Source organism: Thamnophis sirtalis, unplaced genomic scaffold, assembly GCF_051295495.1.
Source record: "Thamnophis sirtalis isolate CommonGarterSnake01/CBP01778 unplaced genomic scaffold, rThaSir2_p1.2 scaffold_3, whole genome shotgun sequence".
NCBI classification, from domain to species: domain Eukaryota; kingdom Metazoa; phylum Chordata; class Lepidosauria; order Squamata; family Natricidae; genus Thamnophis; species Thamnophis sirtalis.
The window spans coordinates 72,400,250-72,419,268 of record NW_028261383.1 but is presented as its reverse complement, the minus strand read 5'-3'; the positions used below and the strand labels follow the sequence as shown (position 1 = coordinate 72,419,268).

At 37.5% G+C, this 19,019-nt stretch overlaps 1 protein-coding gene across 1 annotated transcript in view; it reads left to right on the top strand.

The window, feature by feature from the left end:
- The window catches only part of IARS1 (isoleucyl-tRNA synthetase 1), a 77,107-nt gene that overhangs the window by 2,582 nt on the left and 55,506 nt on the right, over nucleotides 1-19,019 (top strand). Inside the window, exons 4-12 of the mRNA XM_087709129.1 lie at nucleotides 2,147-2,266; nucleotides 2,889-2,971; nucleotides 6,829-6,946; nucleotides 10,318-10,465; nucleotides 13,534-13,621; nucleotides 15,073-15,133; nucleotides 15,322-15,417; nucleotides 16,656-16,778; nucleotides 18,432-18,523. Of these exons, the coding sequence (XP_087565255.1) occupies nucleotides 2,147-2,266; nucleotides 2,889-2,971; nucleotides 6,829-6,946; nucleotides 10,318-10,465; nucleotides 13,534-13,621; nucleotides 15,073-15,133; nucleotides 15,322-15,417; nucleotides 16,656-16,778; nucleotides 18,432-18,523 (929 nt within the window). The remainder of the gene's footprint in view (nucleotides 1-2,146; nucleotides 2,267-2,888; nucleotides 2,972-6,828; nucleotides 6,947-10,317; nucleotides 10,466-13,533; nucleotides 13,622-15,072; nucleotides 15,134-15,321; nucleotides 15,418-16,655; nucleotides 16,779-18,431; nucleotides 18,524-19,019) is intronic.

Sequence of the window (19,019 nt, the reverse complement as noted above, 5' to 3'; positions counted from 1 at the left end):
GGGATCGTCGCCACCCATCACCACTATTGCCGCCCGTTGTCGCTGCTGCCGATCACCACCTCTGCACATCCCATTTATGGACTCCGCGTGTCCCATTTTTGGCCTGTTCCAGGTGGCGGGGATAGGCGGCAATTTCCGCCACGTGGAACGGACTGAAAATGGGACACATGGAGGCCAAAAACGGGGTGTGGAGAACTGAAAATGGGGTGCATGGAGGCGGCGGCAATGGGCCGTGGTGATCCCTGCAGCCTGGAACAGCTGTTAGGTGATATTCTAGGAGGCCGATCCAATCGCCAATTAGCTGCTCATGCTAAATCAGGCTGTGCTGAAGCTGACCAGGCTGTTTGTTGCAAGGAGGCAAATTGCTGGGAGGCAGAGACTGAAGGGTGGGGGCTGGTGGGTGGGTGGGGCTTCAGCAACATTCACTGACAGACACATTTTCACCCACTTTTTGGGGGTGGGGGTGGGAAAGTGCGTCTTATATACTGAAAAATATGGTAATTGCCTTGGTATCAGTTCAGTGTATAAAATGCAAAGACAATCCAACAAACGGGAACCAGTTCAGTCAGAGTTTGATTCTTCATTCAAATAATAATTTTGCAGTTTGGAAAAAATACATCTTTTAAAGGACTTCTTTGGAATTAGTGCTTCAATCTGTATCTTGAAAAATAACTTCTGAGGGAACAGCTACATCCAATGCTTCATAATTGGGCTTTTATGACTTTGGGGAGTTCTTGGTGCTCTCTGAGCTTCTTTGTTTGCAGACATTTAATTACTAGACTGGGTAACATTTTTCACTGCATTTGTGACCGTAATATTCCTTTACATTACCCTCCTACCCACTATGTCTAGGTGTTACTATCTATGCCCGAGACCTTATCAACTTTCTGCTTACATTTAGGGCAATTTGTAAGGAATTTAGGGAATGTTCAGGTGAAGGAATCGGAATCCATTCCACCCATGATTTGTATTCTGCTTATGACTGATCAGTGTTGGATGTAACCATGGACTTGTTCAAATAGTTTGTATATATTCAGAGAAAAAATACACACACACATACACACACATGCACACACTAAAGTTGTACATATATCACACAATTATGTAAATAATATATAGAGGTGACATAAAGAGGGTGATTTGTTGCCAAGCTCCACAGATAGTCCTTGCTTAACAATAATTGAAACTGGAATTTGCTGTTGCTAAGTAATATGGTCATAGATGGCAATGCCACATGACTGCCCTTAGCAGCAGCAATCCCACTAGCCCCTATTGTTGTAATTAAGTGAGGATTGTGGGACCTCCTTGTAACTTTCTGCCAATTTCTAACAACAAACCATGGGGAAGGTAGCTTGGGGCCTGGATATTTGCCTATATACAAGCCTGCCTATTTCAAATAGAATCTGCCCACCTAATGCACACAGAAGAATATCTGAAGAGAGGGTGCGCGCCAGCTCCTTTTGTAGAAGAATTCGGCCTCATCTCTCATTTTGAAACCTTCTAAATACTTGACTGTTTTGGAAGGACTCTGAAGACCAGTGGAATGACTGCTGAATAAGATACTTCATGTTGGGTTGGTGTACCATTATATCTATGGTACTAGATTGAGTTTATTAGTGTTACAGTGTACTGTGTTTGCATTTATATGTTATTGACTATAGGCAATTTTAAATCAGATTAAAGTAATATAAATATATTTGTTAATGAATGAATAAAAAATTAATTTAAATTAGTAATTTAATAATCTAGAAACCGTAAACATCAAAACCCATTTCTGGACATTGTTGTAATATATTTGTTGTTAGAGTGCGAAGATCACATTTAAAGGTATTACTTTTAAAGGTATTTGGATTGCAAAATCAAATGTTACTGATTTTGTAATTATTTCAGCTTTGTAGAACTTTTGTGCAGTCTTAACTTAGCTTAGTCTTTTATAAAAGCTGTGTGCCAGATGGCGTGCCTATTTACAGCCTCCCCCGCCTCAAAAAAACAGTAAAACATTTTGTTTCTACTGACCAGGTTTTACTGTCTGTTGGACATCTCTCTCCCTCCTGCTCCCCCTCTCCCTCCCTCTATTAATTCTGTCTGTGACTGTATCTGATTATTCTATTTTTCATTCAAGAAATCATGCTTTTGATTTCCTTAGGAGTATGAAATTGACAAAGCACTAGGCATCAAAGGACCAGAAGATGTTGCAAAAATGGGGATTGCAGAATATAATCGCAACTGTCGAGGAATTGTGATGAGATATTCTCAAGAATGGAGGGTAAGTAAGAAAAAATGTTTCTGTTTATACTGTTTATTGCAGATTTTCCCCCTATTCTTTATCCTATTTTAGATGATTATTAAGTGATTCAAAAAGCATGGCTTAAGATGGATGGATTGACAATGTTGAATAGGAGATTGATTACTTCTGTAGTCCTCCCTGTTTTCAAAAGTGGCTAACTGTAAGCTGCTAAATTTTAAACATTGTGCAGATATGCACGTCTGCATGTGCGCTCACTCACACACAGACACAAGACAGAAACCAAAGACCCCTAGTTGCATAGAATTATCCAGTTGTTAAAAATCCATGTTCAGTTTCATTGAGGTCTGATGGGTATTAATTGTTATGGCATCATTACTATTTGTAATAGTTTCAGTGGGATAAGAGCATTGGACACCATTCTGCTCCTCTGTCAAGAGTTATGTTGCAATATAGCCAAATTCTACAAACACCACATACCTTGTGAATTTATTTTTTAACATTTCAAAACAAAAGTTGTACATGAAAATAATTTTATTTTACACCAAAGAAAATTGGTCTCTCCTTTTTTCTTTTAACAGAAACAAAAAAATAATAATTGTCCATGCTATGTTGAACTGTGTTGTATTTAATGTTTTTTCAGACCAGTGTTACAAGACTTGGGCGGTGGATTGATTTTGACAATGATTATAAAACTCTTTATCCAGAATTCATGGAGTCTGTCTGGTAGGTATTCTTTAACTTCTTGAATGGTTTATGTTGTATTTATGTGCCTTTTAAAGCCAAATTCCTCCATCAGCAATGTTCTGGGGATGGTTGCTTGATGGCTTTTCCTTTAAGGGGGAATAGTATTAGCAGACGAATCCAATTCAAAGTATTGTTGGTCATTACCTATAAAGCCCTATATGGCATAGGGCCAGGTTGCCTATGGAGCCGGCTTTGCCCCAGTACATAAGTCTATCCCACTCGTTCAGTAGGGAAGGTATGCTGCAGATCCTGTCAATCAGAAAATTAAGACTGGCAGGGTCAAGGAAGAGGAGCTTTTTTGCCGCTGCTCTGCTTTATAGAACATCTTGCCCTCAGATGTGAGAAAAGTCCCAAATCGTTTGGACTTCCGTAAAGGGGTCAAAACATGGCTGTGTGGCCTTGCCTGGGGGATACAGGTGCCCACATAGCCCTGGGGCTATTTGGCCCCAAGAGGTCCTCCCCCTGCCTGTCTCTTGCATTTTATAATGTTTTATCTTTAAAAAAAAATCATCTTAAATTATTTGATTTTCAATGTTTTATTGTATTGATTAAAACAGTGATGGCAAACCTTTTTCACCTTGGGTGCCAAAAGCACGTCTGTGTGTGCTATTAAGCATGCTCACGTGCCCATCCCCATAATGTAATGCTCCCCTGCACCATGCCCCCTGTGCACGCGCGCGTAACCCTTCCCCGCTGTCCCGCGTATGCGCGCACGGCTTTTTTGGAGCCAGGGGAGGGTGAAAATGTCTTCCCCTGCCCCCCCGGAGGCTCTCTGGAGGCCGGAAACAGCCCATTTTCCGACTTCCGTTGGGCCCACTAGATTTGTTTTCCACCCTCCCCAGTCTCCAGAGGCTTTCTAGGAGCCCGGGGAGGGTGAAAAACGGCCCAACACGCAAACTGGAAGTTTGTTTCCGAATGTGCACTGGAGCTGACAGGTCAATACCTCACCTGCTCTCAGAAATGGCTCTGCGTACCACCTGTATAGGTTGCCATAGGTTCGCCACCACAAGATTAAATCGTACACCTCTCCTAGAGCCTCTCTGTGAGGGAGATATGGCCGGTTAAGAAGTTTAATATATAAACAAACAAATTACTTGTAAAATAAACAAATAAGAAAGCAATAGCAAACCTCCAAAAATGCTGCCAAGGAAACTGCAGGGATAGGCAGAAATATCTATATCGTGTGTGCGTGTCCCCCCCCCCCCCCTTTGAGTCTGTGTTGATTCCTGCTGCCTGCATGGACAAGTCCCTTTTTAGTAAGATATTGAAAATGATTTGCCCTTGCTTCATTCCTAGGGCAGTGTCTGGCCCAAATTCGCCAACCTTTCTTGGGCCTAAGATGGAACTAGAGGTCACAGTTTCCTCATTTCTATCCTGGTGCTTTAACTACACTAAACTGGCTCACATGTCTTTGTCAGAGTTAGGCAACATTCAGCTTGTTTTTGCAAATCTGACTTTATTCTGGTATTGTTATTATATACTGTATTACAAGTGAGTTCAAATGTTAAAATAATTGGAAAAAGATGTCTCATTTCATATTCGTGTACTTGGAGAAAATTCCACAAGAGGGATTAGTTGAATTAAATTCATGCATTGCTATGGGTTCAGTCTTTGAATATCTTATTATATTATGCTTTTATTTTCACTCGAATAGCCATTTATTCTTTGGAAAAGGGACATAAAATAACCTTTATATTTCATAAATGTACCATATTTTTTGGACTAAATTTACAGGAGGAAAACAAGAAAAAAAGGTTTTGGCCTCAGCGGGTTGCATATTCGCCCTCCCTAGATCTCAGAAGTACTCTGCAGTGTTCCGTTTTTGCCTGCAGAATGCTTCTGGGGGCCTGGGAGGGCGAAAATGTAACTTGCGGAGGGCTCGAGAGCCCAAAAATGGGCCTATTTTTGATGAAAATGGGACATGCAGCACTGCAGAGTGGTTCTGGGGGCCCTTGAGGATGAAAACGTGACACACGGAGGGTTTGGGAGGCCAAAAATGCTCGTATTCGGTCTATAAGGCCTACAATTTTCACCCACTTTTAGGTGTGTCTTATACTTTGAAAAATACAGTATATTGGACTGTGTTGATCATAGTGCTTTGGAATGGCAATGTACTGCTGCAGAGTGTGATTAACAAAATATAAAACAGGTAAGTGTGCTTTTAGGGGTCAGCATTTTAAATGCAAATAGCATTAAACAGTAGGAGGCTTATCTGGATTACAACAGGCATGGAAAGGGATTTAATTTCTCCAGCTAAGGGGGAAAAGGGGGGGGGGGAATCCCAATCAACCACATTTTGAGTTTGGAGGATCTTTATTTTTGGGAGCATTACACCAGGAGAAGAAACAGTCGAATTACCTTTCTATGGTTGGCCGTCACCATCATCATTATCAGCTCTGTAAATTAAATAAAATCTGAATAATACATGCAAAGAAATGTTTAATGCTTATTAAAAGCAGTTTATGCAGATTCTTTTATTTTTCTGTGTGCCACCAATAAAAGCCACATTTCCAGCTTACCTCACATAGTTTTAAACTGGAGGCCTATTAACAATTTGCTCTGATGCCTTAAATTTGGCCAGGTTATCTTTACCATTAATTCATTCTAGGATGGCTGCAGAGGGCAGGTGGGAATATGCTTTTCTATTTAAGAAGAACAAGGCAAAAGAAGAAAAAGTAGCAGAAAACAAATTATAAGGGTGAAATGAAAGTTGAGATATGGAGGGCAAAGCAACAATTCTGCAAAAGGGATGTGATAGGACTCGAGATATGAAGAAAATTGAAATAGGCATGGACTTGACAACACTTCTATCTAAAGCTACAGAATTAGGTCAGAAGAATGAGGAAAAGCTTTTACTTTTGAAAACAACAACTTTTTCTTAAGATAACAGAACTGGCATAAAAACAAAATTCTTCCTGACCATAGCAGCAGTCGTGTCATTGTAAGATGAGAAATGTTGCTGTGATACCTTGTTCATAGCACTTGTACTTTCATTTAAGATATTTGAAAATTAAGATATTAAACCCGTAATATGTATACAGTACTACTTTTTCTTCCAAAATACTGGGTAGTATACATAACACACCATTCCCCCATAGCTTTTCCCCATAAGAATCTTGTGAAATCATTTGTGCTGAGATGATGGCCTGAACTAAAGTAACAACCAATCACATGACCAACTGACCAAACACACAAGACATTTATAACCTAAGGAGAATAGGACAGGAAAATCCTGCTGATGGTGTTACCTAGTCTGGTAACAAAAGTGTTCAGAAACTAAATTGAAACAAACTGGGAGAACAAACCGCTGCCATAATCTAGCGCAGGGCTGTCAAACTGGCGGCCCGGGGACTAGATGCGTCATGCACAGGCCACGCCCACCAAGCTCCACAAAGGGGAGAAATGTCGCAATAGGTCACATGATGGCAACGTGACACCGCAAGTTTGACATCCGTGCTCTGGAGAGTTTCCATGGCTGACCTGGATGCACATGGTCCAATGCCGTCTCTACTATACTAACTGGCTTATACCCAATATCATATTTGTTCTTTCTTGGAAGATATGGTATTGAAGATACGGTACTGAAGATACTGTATGTATGTATGTATGTATGTATGTATGTATGTATGTATGTATGTATGTATGTATGTACACACTTCTCTGAAGACATTGAACTGAAAGATGCAGTTTTTAAGAAAATCTTCACATTAAATCTGTTGAAAAAGAGACTTCTTGGAAGAGATTATGAATTTGTCTTCTATACGTTCTCTATTATTTCTTTTAAGCTGACAAGTCTCGTTCTATTTTTGAATATTTCTATTATGTTCTTTTTGTAGGTGGGTTTTCAAACAGCTATATGACAAAGGATTGGTATACCGAGGAGTTAAGGTTATGCCGTTCTCAACTGCATGTAATACACCCCTTTCCAACTTTGAGTCTCACCAGAATTATAAGGTACAGTGCTTTATATCTTGGATGGAACTGTATAGTGGCAAAGTCACATAATTTTGAAAATATTCAATAGCCTTGTAAGGACGGAGAGTATATTCATTCCTATTTAATAGACTTGTAAAAGCATTGCAAGTGACAGCTGACTGTTTGAAGGTACTTCAACATACCAGACCACTTTCTTTAGACTTTTGATGTCTATACTTAAGAGAGCTAAAGTAGATAAACCATCAGGGCTCTCCTTCTGATGGGTAAGCAGTAGTGAAACAAAATCAGCTTAATCTTAGGTGGGCTGTGGTTTTAGATTCTAAACTAGGGTCTGCCAATTGTGTACTGACCTAAAGACTGTTTCAAACTATTCCAGCTATTCATTTGATGTAAAGCCTTTATATTTTCGCATGTTCTGAATTCTGGTTTCTTAATAAATTGCTTTTATTTGTTTTGTTCATTAGGTCATATTGGTTGGGGTTTTATTGTGGTTTAAAGAACCTTTAATTAAGCTAAAAGTATTGCTAGCAATCTTGTATGTGAGAACCATTGTGCTTGTGGCAACTGCCATTTTATCTGACTTTTTAAAAAATAATCATAAAAATTTAATGGGAATACAGGTATGGTGTATTCAAACCAAAATGCCAATGTTTAGCTACATCTTTATTTAAAACAATGCCTCAGGGTCCCTTACCGACCCCAGAGGCCTTATTAGAAAACATTAAAGAGCTGCAGTCCAGTGGATTTGTTTAGAAGTATGCCTATTAATTTATGAAGAAAGAAAGATAAATAAATATAAGTTGAACAGAAAGTGTATAACAAGCGAAAACAGGTGCTAGGAAACAAGCTTTACAACTGTGGTTGTGAGACGCTACCTGTCATGACAACCATTTTGTGAATCTTCTCATGGTAGCTATAAATATCTAGCTTTCTTCACATGGAAGTTGTCTGCAGATATTCATAATATGCATATCTGGAACTTCAAGGACTGATTGTAAGCATTACTTATTCAGTTCTGCTGTAACTTCAAATAGTCACCGAACAAGTGGTCAGTAAGCGAGGACTGTGTACCGACCAAAGTTTGTTTAACATAAGACTTCTTGTGAACTGTTTCTAGATGCCTCAAGTGCTTGAACTGAATATCTTAAGCATTTTTCCCTCAATTATTTTGGGAGGAAAAAACAAATCTTTTATTTGCTTAAAAATAGATGCTCAACATCTCCAGCCTCTGGAAGGCTTTTCTTGTAATGGAGAACAGAGAGAGTGTCTAGCTAATTCAGCAAATCCTGGAGAGAAAGAAAAGGGGGAAAAAAGGGAAGAAAGGGCTCACCTGATTGCTGCCAGGTTTTTCTTCTGTGAAATAGCAAAATTTCAACAAGCTTGTGATGTCTTTGACCTTCCCAAAATGAGTTATTCAATGCCATGTTTTTTTCTTAAAATAGCTTTTGTTGGGATACAATGTGCACAAATGACTATTGTCTTATTTTGGCATGCACTGTTCTTGAAAACTGGCTTATTTTGGAAGGAGACATGCAAAGAGAAAAATACTGTAGCTCATAGACATTGCTACAAAAGTGACATTTATTGCGCAGTGTGCCCAACAAATGCCCAACTATACTTGGTGTTTCTTAACTCAATCAAGGTGGCTGGCAGCTAACACATTGCTGAGAAGCGCATGCAATTGGAAATCATATAACAACCAGAAAAGTATTGGCGTCTTGGTTATTGATTTTGCTTTGAGCTCACAGAAACCTCTTAAGGAAACCCTCAATTCTGCCATGAATAGCTTCAGTTTCCAATAAATATTACTCAAAGTTAACATATGAAGAGCTAGTTTGGCATAGTGCTTAAGGTAAGGTAGAAACCAAGAGATGTGAGTTCTAGTTCTCCATAGGTATAAAAGCCAGATGAGTGACTTTGGAGCTAGTCACTCTCTCTCATCCCAACTCACCTCACAGGGTTGTTGTGGGGAAAATAGGAGGAAGGAGTACTAATAGGTATATTCCCTGCCTTGAGTTAAAATCAAGGCGACATTAAAAAAATGTATATCCAGAATCAGGAAGAATCAGCAAGATGACAAAATTCAAATGAGAACAGGACTTCTTCATTTTTTTTTAAAGTGTAGAAGAAGGAATTTCGGCAATAGCTGCCTATCTGACAGTTCAAGGTGACTCTGAGCAGCCTGCCTGATAACTGCAGCTTGCAAGCCTGAGACAAGTCACAGCTGCTTAAAGGAGTTGCAGACAAGTGATAGATTTGCATTTTGTATGCAATGAAACATGTTTGCCCTTGTAAAGCTCTAGTACTTATATTTTGGCCACAGTTAAGATCTGATATAAATGATAGACACGCTGGACAAATTTGATTTTTTTGGCCAAATGATTTTTCTCTGCCAATTTTACTTGTTGGTAGATTTTAGTTTGAAGAATGTTGAATTATTGTGATTAACTAGATATTAAATTATCTTTTAGGAGAAACATGCACTTGATTACTTTGTTTTGCATTAGATCAAGGATAACAGAAAACACATGTAGTTTGCAAAAGGAGAACATTATATATATATATATATATATATATACAACTAAGAACAAAAATCTATAAGAAAGGCCTCCCACATAAGATTTCAAATATTGTTATTCTAGCTAATCTCGTGGCAAGAAATAGGAAAGGAGTATTTCTTAATTATCTTGTTGATCTATTATGGGATTTATGGGACAAAAAAACCTGGTGGATTTACAGCTCAAGTTGGGAATTTAAAAATAAAAATAAAATGTGTGAAAGAAATGTATTAGAAAAGTTAGAAGACTCTCAAAACAAGAGTTTGGGGTTTTATTAGATCTTGGTATATGGCATCTATATTCATTTTGAGGTGCTTATACACTTTCTTGACACTTTAGGATTTCAGAAAATGTTTTCCAAACCTCAATTCTAATTGCTATGGACTCTGCAATAGTAGGAATTATTTATATAATTATTTGAAGAATAGTGGATCAGTGTTTGATTAAGGATTAAACACAACAAGTAAAATCTATTTTAGATACATAGGATTTTAAAACTGCATTAAGATTTCTTGGGTTTATGTTGTAAATCAGATTTAGATCACTGCAAACTTCTGTGCCTGCAACTTAAATTACTATTTTTGCTTCCAATTTGAAAATTCTATCAATATTTAGATAATTAACATAGAAGGTTTTTATTTTACCACAGGGACATCTGTTTAATGCACTTTTAAAAACTTTGTTTGCCTTGGATGTGATTCATGATTAGTCATAAATAATGCAAATGTTATTGGTTGAAATAATACTATTTCTTGATTATTTCTGTAAGTGTAAAATAACTTAATTTTTTTTTCTGGCTGACTTCATCTTTCCCAAATTTTTATATTGAAGGATGTTCAAGATCCCTCAGTTATTGTCACCTTTCCATTGGAAGATGATGAAAGTATCTCTCTTGTTGCTTGGACGACAACTCCATGGACTTTGCCTAGCAACTTAGCCCTGTGTGTTAATCCAGATTTGCAGTATGTGAAAGTGAAAGGCAAGTATAAAACATGAGATGGCATATAATTATTGATTTCTTCTACCATATGCAAATGATATCTTTGTTTGAAAAAAACATCCCAGTTAGTGCAATGGAGTAAGAGAATATAAGATTCTAGATACTGTATTAAGGACAGTAACTTAATACGGTAATTCAGTCATGTGGAATTTTGAAATATTTTGCGCATAAAATCCACAAGATAGTTGTTTCAAGTTTGAAATGGACTGTTCCAACCTTAACCGCACTCAGATGCTATGCTGGGAGTGTTTTAATCAAGAAATGGCCCTGATTCAGGTATTTCAGGTATAGTTTTGAGCTTGGAATACCTGGAATGATTGTAACAGCCCTGGAATGCTTCTAATACAGTCAGTTTTGCTGTTTAAATCCCTTGATTTTAAAATGTTTTTCATCCTTTCTTCCACGGGTAGCTGTACTCCATGAATGAATAGTTACTGTTGGCAGGAGCACAGGCTGTCTATAGGCACATGAACAAGTAGCTAACTTCAAGGCTGATTGACTTTGTATATTTGTTTTTTATTTTCATTTAACACCCTTTCTCTCAGGAAATTCTAGCTGATCCCATAATAAACCTTACAAAAAGTAGAAAATTAGTAATAGTTATATAAAGTGTTTTCATTTTACACCTGATTAACCTACACATGATGATTCAGATGGCATTGTAATGACACAAAGATGACTATTTCTAGAAAGCAAACAACTTTGACTTCTTGTCAAGAACATTTGTATTTTTGTCCACTAAATGCCATGAGCAAAACAGTGAACAGCTGATACTCAACAGTTTCCTTTGCTAAATCCTGTAATTCATTTTTAGGGGTAATTTCATTTTACGTACTTGGAAATTATGGATCAGGAATAAGCAAAATAGAATTACTTCCCATATACCATATTCATGCATATACCGTATTTTTTGGAGTATAAGACACACTCCCCCCTCCTAAAAAAGAGGGTGAAAATTTGAGTGCGTCTTATACACTGAATATAGTATACCTGCCCATCCACTGGCCCCCACCCTTTTTCCTCTGCCTCCCAGCAATTTATCTCCTTGTAGCAAACAACAAACAGCCTGCTTCAATTTCAGGTTCAGCACAGCTTGATTAAGACAAGCAGCTGATTGTCAGTTGGATCGGCCTCCTGACTATCAGTTGTTTCAGGCTGCAGGGATTACTATTGCTTATTGCTGCCTCTGTGCGGCCCATTTTTGGCGTCTGCGCGCCCCATTTTCTGCCATTCTGATCCTCGCTGTCTAGAATGGGTAGAAAATGGGGCGCGGAGACAGCAATAGGCTATGGCAATCCCTGCAGCCTGAAACAGCTGATCTGACAATCAGCTGCTTGTGCTAATCAGGCTGTGCTGAAATTGAAACTGAAACACCTGTTTGCTGCAAAGAGGCAAATTGCTGGGAAGCAGAGGCAGATTTTTTTTCCTGTGCTAATCAGGTGAAACTGAAACAGGCTGTTTGTTGCAAGGAGGCAATTTGCTGGGAGGCAGAGGTAGATTTTTTTTCTTGTTTTCCTCCCCAAAAGCTAGGTGTGTCTTATACTTCAGAGTGTCTTATACTCCAAAAAACATGGTAATTGAGTTTAGACATATTGTAAGGACACTTTTGAATTGCAAAAATGAAAATCAGTGTTTATATTATAGAAATTTAAAGCATTTTACTTTTAAGCTTTCTCATGTTGGCTATGCTTAAGGCCACTCTCCTTCTATCCTTGGAGGAAATACCATCAATTTCTACAGGTGAAAACACCTAATCAACCTTGACTGATCTTGAAAGCTAAGCAGAGTCCAATCTGGTTAATACTTGGATGGGTGACCACCAGAGGGCCAGAATGAGATTTCTAAAAATATTTCAGAGGAAATATAGCAAATCATTTCTGTCCTTTTGCCAATTATTGCATGAATTGAGTTTGATTCAAAGGAAACTCTGAATATAGTAAAACGTTCTCAGCAGATAATTAAAAAATTATTCAATTCTCAGATAAGCTGTTATCTTTGCTTTCTTGAGTTTACATCTGAAATTCTCTTGTCCAACTTTTGTTTACTGCTTGTATCCACTTCTCAACTACTAACTCTTCATTGTACTTCACATCCTATATCAAGCACTCCTTGGAAGTGTTAATGTACTTTCAATTTTTTTAAAGCAGTGTATTTCAAACTTAGCAATTTTAAGATATCTGGTCACAGCATGCTGGTTAGGTAATTCTGAGAGTTCAAATTCACACCTTAAAATTGCCAAGTTTTAAAAACACTGGTTTAAAGGGAATACCTTTTCCTAATAAATACATGTTTGATGATTTCAGTGCTCTGCATTGAATTCAGAGTGTTACTATACCTGGACTTCTATCCAGAGTTTTTGTGAAGGGAAGTAACAACAAGGTTTCAATACTGGTTAATGAGTTAAAGAAGCCGCCAACAAAAGCTTCATTGATGTACTGCAAGCATGTAGAGAAATCCATTGTTAAGGTTCATTAATTCAGGTGACAAGGCTATTTGTATGACTAACCTAAATAGTAGTTTTTGATTAAGGAATAGCTAATAAATCAGTCACAGTTTGTAATATCATACTATATCACAGTAAAGTTTCTTTTTTTCCAATACTGGCTGCATTGATTGTATTTAGTCAACTATGTACCAAAGAAGTTGCTACTTTTTAGCAAAAAATCAGAGTTTGAAAACATGGTTTGAAGGTTCATTTTAACCATGACACATCTTGGCTTATTTCTGCTTTTTTGGTCCTCCCAGCCAACTTTTCAGTTCCTAGAAGTGAAGAGAAGGGTAGTTAAAAAATAAATTAGGAAAAATAAACTAGGAATTGTCTGAGCATGATAAGCTTAATGTTTTTGGTCACACTTGAAATAGAATAAAGATAAATTCTTGCTTAAACTTAAATAGAAATATAGTCCTGATGTCAGTATTTACATTTTCATTTTTTATTGCCAGTCTGGGATTTAGCAGTATTCCATTAATAACATTAACATTGCATATTTATATTGCTATTTCTATTATAGTGCAGAAACTGAATCTTTAAGGTTATATTTTTTCAGACCAAAATACTGGGAAAAAATTCATATTGATGGAAGCTAGATTGGCATCTCTCTACAAATCTGAAAGTGAATATGAAGTACTTGACAGGCAAGTCAATAGATTATTGAGTGCTTTTTAAAATCATGTAATTTATAAATAATTGCTATGGAAAAGGCAAGAAAAGCAAAAAGTAATGATTTATCTGCTCTGTAGATTGACATATGAAAGTACATGCATGTTCTATACTCTCAAAGGGTTTGATACTCAGAATTGAGTATTGCATTAAGTTGGAAATTTTATCTGTAGCAAAGTGCTGACTTCATTTTATATATCTGCTATCAATCATGTTAAAGTGTTGAAATTTCTTTTGGAAACGAAATAGGAACGGTATTGTCTGCAGCAGCAATTAAACCTTTTGCTTTCATCAAATTCTGAAGCTTGCTCTTACAAATGGATCAGATTTCAGCATGTGACAATTTCTGTCATTTTGAACCATCTTCTTCCGCCTTTCCCCATTAGATGCTGCTGAATAAAGCTGAAGGATCCACAATTTTGATTCTATCTTCAGTCATTCTTTTGTGGATCTATCTTGTTCTCTTTGGGGCAACATCTCTTATAATGAAGGGGTCTTAGGTACTATCTATCAAACCAAAGTGAGGCTTCCCCTGCTTGTGAAGAATAACAGCTATTAATAAAAACTATTTGTTTTTCCTTCCCAGTTATATTAAAGCTATGAAAACACACACACACACACACACACACACACACACACACACACACCACACACAATATTTTGCAACAGCTGTAAGTTTCATTTAACTATCAACTTTGTGGGATAGTTTCTTCCAGCATGGATATGATTCATAATGTTCATTTGCTTTTCCTGATAATAGCTTTCTCTGGTATTTATAAGACAAAATTGGGATGTAGTCTAATTTTTAAAAAAAGGAAAAAAAGAATAAAAACCCCTCTGCATGAAACAGACCTCTGGGTTTCCTCTCTCTGTCATCTTTGTTCTTTTTTTTAATTTTGTGTTGTTTTCTTGTTTTAATGTTTTTAGCACTTGTTAACTACTCAATGTTTCGGGAAGTTATACTGAGAACATATCAATTTAAGAACTGAATAACTAAATGTTAAAAAAGAAAACACAATTAAGTTGTCTGCTACAAGTTCTGAGTTCATATTTCATTGTTTGGATTTCACAAATATCTAAATATGAACTAAAGAGCAGTTATTGTACTTAAAAGCATGTACCTGCTTTTATTAAGAAACTATATAGTTTATTTTTTTCTGTGAGCTTTCAGAAACTTTTCTAGAATTTTATGAGACAATAACTATTCCATGTGTTGCTGCTTCAATAATTAGACATTAATGTTATTGAATTGAAATGTATCAAGATATATACATGTATATACTGTATGTGCATATATAAATGACTATTTTATTATAATTTTTATTATCTGATGGTTTTGGTGTTCTCTTTTTGCAGAAAAGCTTTTATAAATAATGAAAAGACTTAAAATTGTAAACAGCAACTAATTTGACATACTGTATTTCAGGTTTCCTGGTGTTACACTAAAAGGAAAGAAATACAAGCCTCTTTTCAATTACTTTATAAAGGTAAAATACTTTAATGGTTAATCATTTGCTATTTTTAATGACATAGCTAAATATCTAAAAGAATCCATATTGGAAAAAAGACTAATTACATTTGCAGCAAGAAATCAGTATCTTAACATTCTGTGATGTTTTCACATCTTTTCCATATTGTTATTTTCTGCATTTTGAAAACTCTATTTTTCTTCCAGTGCAGAGAAAATGGTGCTTTTTCTGTAGTGACTGACAACTATGTGAAGGAAGAAGAAGGTACAGGAGTTGTACATCAAGCTCCTTACTTTGGTGCTGTAAGTTTACAACCGCTGATGACTTTATTGTAGCTCTGCTGCTTGTACGTACTTATTGAGATTCAGAATTTCTTTCTGAACTACTAATTTCTAACCTGTTTGACTCTTTTCTATCTTGTACTGATACTGTACAAAAAGTATCCATATTTATCTTATCTTTATAGATATATGCTTATATATCATTGAGACTTGGCCTCTTTTAAGAAAGCTTGTGGTTGGGACTATCGTTATGAGTGATTCTGGAGCTATTCCCTATTGATTACAAGAAACCATGTAGCAATGGGATGTGTAAAATAATAGGGTGGATCTAATCCTGGAAGGAGGGAAGGAAAGATAAGAGGACAGCTAACAGCACAGTGAATAGATTCAGTCGCAGTGCTAATTGGTGCACAATTGGAATATCTGAAGGACCAGATAATCAGAAAATTTATGTGGTTGCTAGTAATCAACAGCTACTTGAAGACATTTAATCAAATCAGCCAGTTAATCAATTTTGTGTTACTTGGTACATAGGTCAAGGGTGGATTTTTGGCAGAAGGCCATCTGTATAGAATAGTGTAGAATGTGGCTGTTGATCTGACATGTATTTTCAATTATAATGGTAAGATGCTGTACCCTGTATGCTTTACATTGGCATGTCAAGAAAATGAAAAATGCATGGGACATCTAGAAGGGATGTTTCTTATTCTCTTGATACATAGAAAGCTATCTTAAATTAAATTAGTATATCTAGTTTTATCACTGGGTATTCTGTTTCTTAAATAGTGTTGGGAACCCAGCTCAGCTTTGTTATTAACCCATTCCAGAATATAGGAAGCTGAACATCATAAACATCTTTGAATAACTACGATGTTTTTACATAGTAAGGTAAAACCAAGCAAATCATAAAATGTTTCAGTGTATTATGTTCAAACAGTTGTGGCTTCATTGTGATAAGTTACTGACACATCCAAGTCACCAGTTGATACTGCACGCCAAAGGCAACAAATGTGCATGTTGAATCAATTCTTGGTATGATTAAATATTAGATACCATATATAGAAGAGAACTTTCACAAAAAATATTTTGATTCTACAGAAATATTTCATAATGTAAAGAAAATATTATCCATGATAGTATTAGATAGTATTAGTTAGTATTTTGAACTGTAAAAGTCTATCTCCAAAGCCAAAAAAAAAAAAAAAAAAACCTCCCAAAAAACCAACCCTAGGTTATTTTGTATTTCTTTACTCTTATAGGATGATTATAGGGTCTGCATGGATTTTAATATTATTCAGAAGGATTCAGTGCCTGTTTGTCCTGTTGATGCTTCAGGATGTTTTACAGCAGAAGTGACAGACTTCTCTGGACAGTACGTCAAGGTTAGTAGTCCTGAATAAGCTAGGAATTTTGCTTGAAAAAATCATCTATAATCTTCTGGGTTGTATCTATTCTGTGTTTTCATATTTAGGTTCCATATCAGTGGTTGGTTGTAGGCGGTACACCCCAGTACTGGTGTACCAGTGCCTGCTGGGAGTACCGGGTATTGTTCCGGTACGGTGTTCCATCTCTCAGGCTGGGGGGTCAAATTTTACACCCCTCAGATAGGGTTCGCAACTTGGGAGTCCTCCTGAACTCACAGCTGACCTTCGAACATCATTTGTCAGCTGTGACCAGGGGGGCATTTGCCCAGGTTCGCCTGGTGCACCAGTTGCGCCCCAACCTGAACCGGGAGGCACTCACAACAGTCACTCGTGCCCTTGTGACCTCTAGGCTGGAATACTGCAATGTGCTCTACATGGGGCTGCCCTTGAAGAGTATTCGGCGACTTCAGCTGGTCCAGAATGAGGCCGCGCGAGCGGTCGTGGGTGCCCCTCGATTCACCCACGTAACACCTATCCTCTGCGAGCTGCACTGGCTGCCTGTTGATCTCCGGGTACGCTTCAAGGTGCTACTTGTCACCTACAAAGCCCTTCATGGTATTGGATCTGGATACTTGAGAGACCGCCTACTGCCAATTACCTCCTCTAGACCAATAAGATCACATAGATTAGGCCTCCTCCGAATTCCATCAGCCAGCCAATGTCGACTGGCAACTACCCGGAGGAGAGCCTTCTCGGTGGCTGCTCCGACCCTCTGGAACGAACTCCCCGTGGAGATTCGTACCCTCACCACCCTCCGGACCTTCCGCATAGCCCTTAAAAGCTGGCTGTTCCAACAGGCCTGGGGCTAACGACTTGTAACCCCACTCGAATAGTGTGACTGTTGTGTTTTTAACGGTGTATGACTCTATGTTTATAACTTGTCTGTCTTCCCCCCCCCCCCTTCAACTGTGAGCCGCCCTGAGTCCCCTCAGGGAAAAGGGCGGCATACAAATAAAGTATAAATGAAAAAAAAAAATGAAATGGAAGGCTGAGTCAACCTTTGAGCCGGTGAGATTTGAACCACCGAACTGCAGTTAGCAGTCAGCTCAAGTGGCCTGGAGTATTGTACTCTAACCACTGCGCCACCTCGGCATGCCTGCATGTGGGGCACACCGGGCCCCGTTGCACCGTACCAGTTGCACCGGGATCCGGAACCCATCACTGTTCCATGTCCTAGTTCCAGTCTAAATGACTAGGTCTTTAAATCTCTTGTTCTTGAGACAAACTACCAGATCTCTTGGCTCTGCAACAATAGCTTCATAAATGACCCTTTAGATTCAATGAAATTACACATAATGTTTCTTTTTGACCTACTAGGGTGTTTAAATTCATTCACAATGATGTTGTTGATTTTATTCAACCTAAAACAAACCATTATGTATGAACCCAAGCACTTTGTTTGGTAATAGCTAGGTGAGATACTGCAATTTACCTGTGTTCAAGAACTTTAAATTGACTTTGAAGTGTCTATTTTCCAGAATTTGATTTTTTAAATACAGTGCTACTTTTCAATAGTATTGTGTAATACAGTGGAAATGGCTACCAATTTACAAATTACTTACCTGGGAGATATTTTGGCTTCATGTTAAACTTAACAATTTGTTTTGTTAGGACGCAGATAAAAATATAATCAAATGGCTAAAGGAACGAGGAAGATTGGTCCATATCAGCACTTTTAAGCACAGCTATCCTTTCTGCTGGAGGTAAGAAGTTTTAGTACAATACAAGTTTAAAATGAGCGTCCTGCTTGATCACATATTTTTGAAAAAAATCGTACTACTATATCCTTCAAAAATTAAAAATTATATATTCTTCTTCAAAAATTAAAAATTATATTCAAATATATGTACTAGTATTCTACTTGTAGAATATAGGTGTACATGAAATGGAAAGTGCTTTATCTCAATGTGGAATGGGGGAAATACCTTTGAGCCTGGCACCTGGCTGGATGAATCCCTATAGTTTTCTTGACAAGGTTTTTCAGAAGTGGTTTGCCATTGCCTTCTTCCTAGAGCTGAGAGTAAAGCTACGGTTATCCAACTAGCCTGATGCCTTAACTACTATATCAAACTGGCTCTCTTCCACTTTTATCTCAAACTAGCTGATAACCCGGCGTTGCCTGGGTATTTATTTATAGGGGGAGAATGTCTGGACCAAACGTAATTTCTAATGTTGGATTTTCCCCCTTACCAGTGGGAG